Here is a 1456-nt window from a genome sequence, read left to right on the forward strand (position 1 = left end):
GTGCAGCAGCAGCAGCAGCAGCAGCAGCAGCAGCAGCAGCAGCAGCAGCAGCAGCAGCAGCAGCAGCAGCAGCAGCGGCAGCCCGTGCTGCTGCTCTCACCGCCAGCCAGCGTGTCCAGCGAAGCCCCCGAGTGTCCCCTAGCAGCAGCAAGGCCCTTTCTTGCTGGCGAGCTGCTGCGCGGAGGCCCCGGAGACTGCGGCTTTTGCTGCAGCTCTTCGTCTCCGTGCGCGTGCCGGCAGCTGCGGCCTGCCCTGCAGCGCCCAGCAGCAGCAGCAGCAGCAGCAGCAGCAGCAGCAGCAGCAGCAGCACAGCAGCAGCAGCACAGCAGCAGCAGCAGCAGCAGCAGCAGCAGCAGCAGCAGCACACGCAGAAACAGCAGGTGTACGTACACTTCAGAAGGCCATTCAAATGCCCCATTTGGGGCTTTGCAGCATGCAAAGTACATGCAAAGCTTTTATATTTTTGTGTCTTCTTTAGCTGCCTTCTCTAAGTGCTGTGCTGCGCGTCTCTGTCCCTAGCTAGCTAGCTAGCTAGCTAGCTAGCTAGCTAGCTTGCCAGCTAGCTAGCTACCTCGCCAGCCACACCAGCCAGCTCGCTAGCTAGCCAGCCAACCAGCTACCTACCTAGATGTCTAGCTAGCTACCTAGCTAGCTATCTAGTTAGCTAGAGAGCTGGCTAGCTGGCTAGCTAGCTAGCCAAACCGGCCAGCAGGCTAGCTAGCTCGCTAGCCCCAAACCAGCGACCTATCTCCCCATCGGCCTATCTATCTATCCAGCTCCCCGCCAAGCCAGCCACCCACCCAGCTAGCTCCCCAGCTAGCTACCCAGCTAGCCACCAACTAGCTCCCCAGCTAGCTGCCCAGCTAGCTCTCCAGCTAGCTGCCCAGCTAGCTGCCCAGCTAGCTCTCCAGCTAGTTCCCCAGCTAGCTGCCTAGCTAGCCACCCAGCCAGCTCCCCAGCCAGCTCCCCAGCTAGCCACCCCGCTAGCCACCCGCACCCCGCGCCCAGCTAGCTACCCCGCGCTGCCCGCACCCAGGCAGCCCCGCACGCCAGCTAGCTAGCCAGCTAGCCAGCCAGCTAGCCAGCTAGCCAGCCAGCTAGCTAGCCAGCTAGCTAGCCAGGGAAGGCGCACCCGCAGCGGCCGGCGAGCCAGAAGAGGCAGAGTTGGGTCTTGTAGAGGCCGTGGGGCGCGCGGAGTTCGTGGGCGCCGTGGGCGAAGTTGCAGTTGCTGCTGCTGCTGCTGCAGCGGCCTTTTTGGAAAGAAAGACAAAGGCGAGTTTTGCGCAAGTTGAGGGGCTGGCGGACTTCGCTGGCTGCATGCGCGTAGCTGCAGCCAGCCCCGTACTTGCACTGGCCGCGGGCGTGAAAGGCGCACATTTTGGTCTTGAAAAACCCCTCCCCGCGCCGCTGCTGCTGCTGCTGCTGCTGCTGCTGCTGCTGCTGCTGCTGCTGCTGC

At 63.0% G+C, this 1456-nt stretch overlaps 1 protein-coding gene across 1 annotated transcript; it reads right to left on the reverse strand.

Moving 5' to 3' along the window:
* Positions 1 to 100: 100 nt before the first annotated feature.
* ENH_00043850 (Zinc finger, CCCH type domain-containing protein, related) lies at positions 101 to 1377 on the reverse strand (the record flags this gene model as incomplete). The annotated part of the gene is made up of 2 exons (XM_013580891.1): positions 101 to 252; positions 1133 to 1377. Coding segments are annotated over 2 exons (397 nt in total), but the record flags the coding sequence as incomplete, so codon positions are not given.
* Positions 1378 to 1456: the final 79 nt, after the last annotated feature.

This window comes from Eimeria necatrix, genomic scaffold (assembly GCF_000499385.1).
Source record: "Eimeria necatrix Houghton genomic scaffold, Enh_scaff3278, whole genome shotgun sequence".
NCBI classification, from domain to species: Eukaryota; Apicomplexa; class Conoidasida; order Eucoccidiorida; family Eimeriidae; genus Eimeria; species Eimeria necatrix.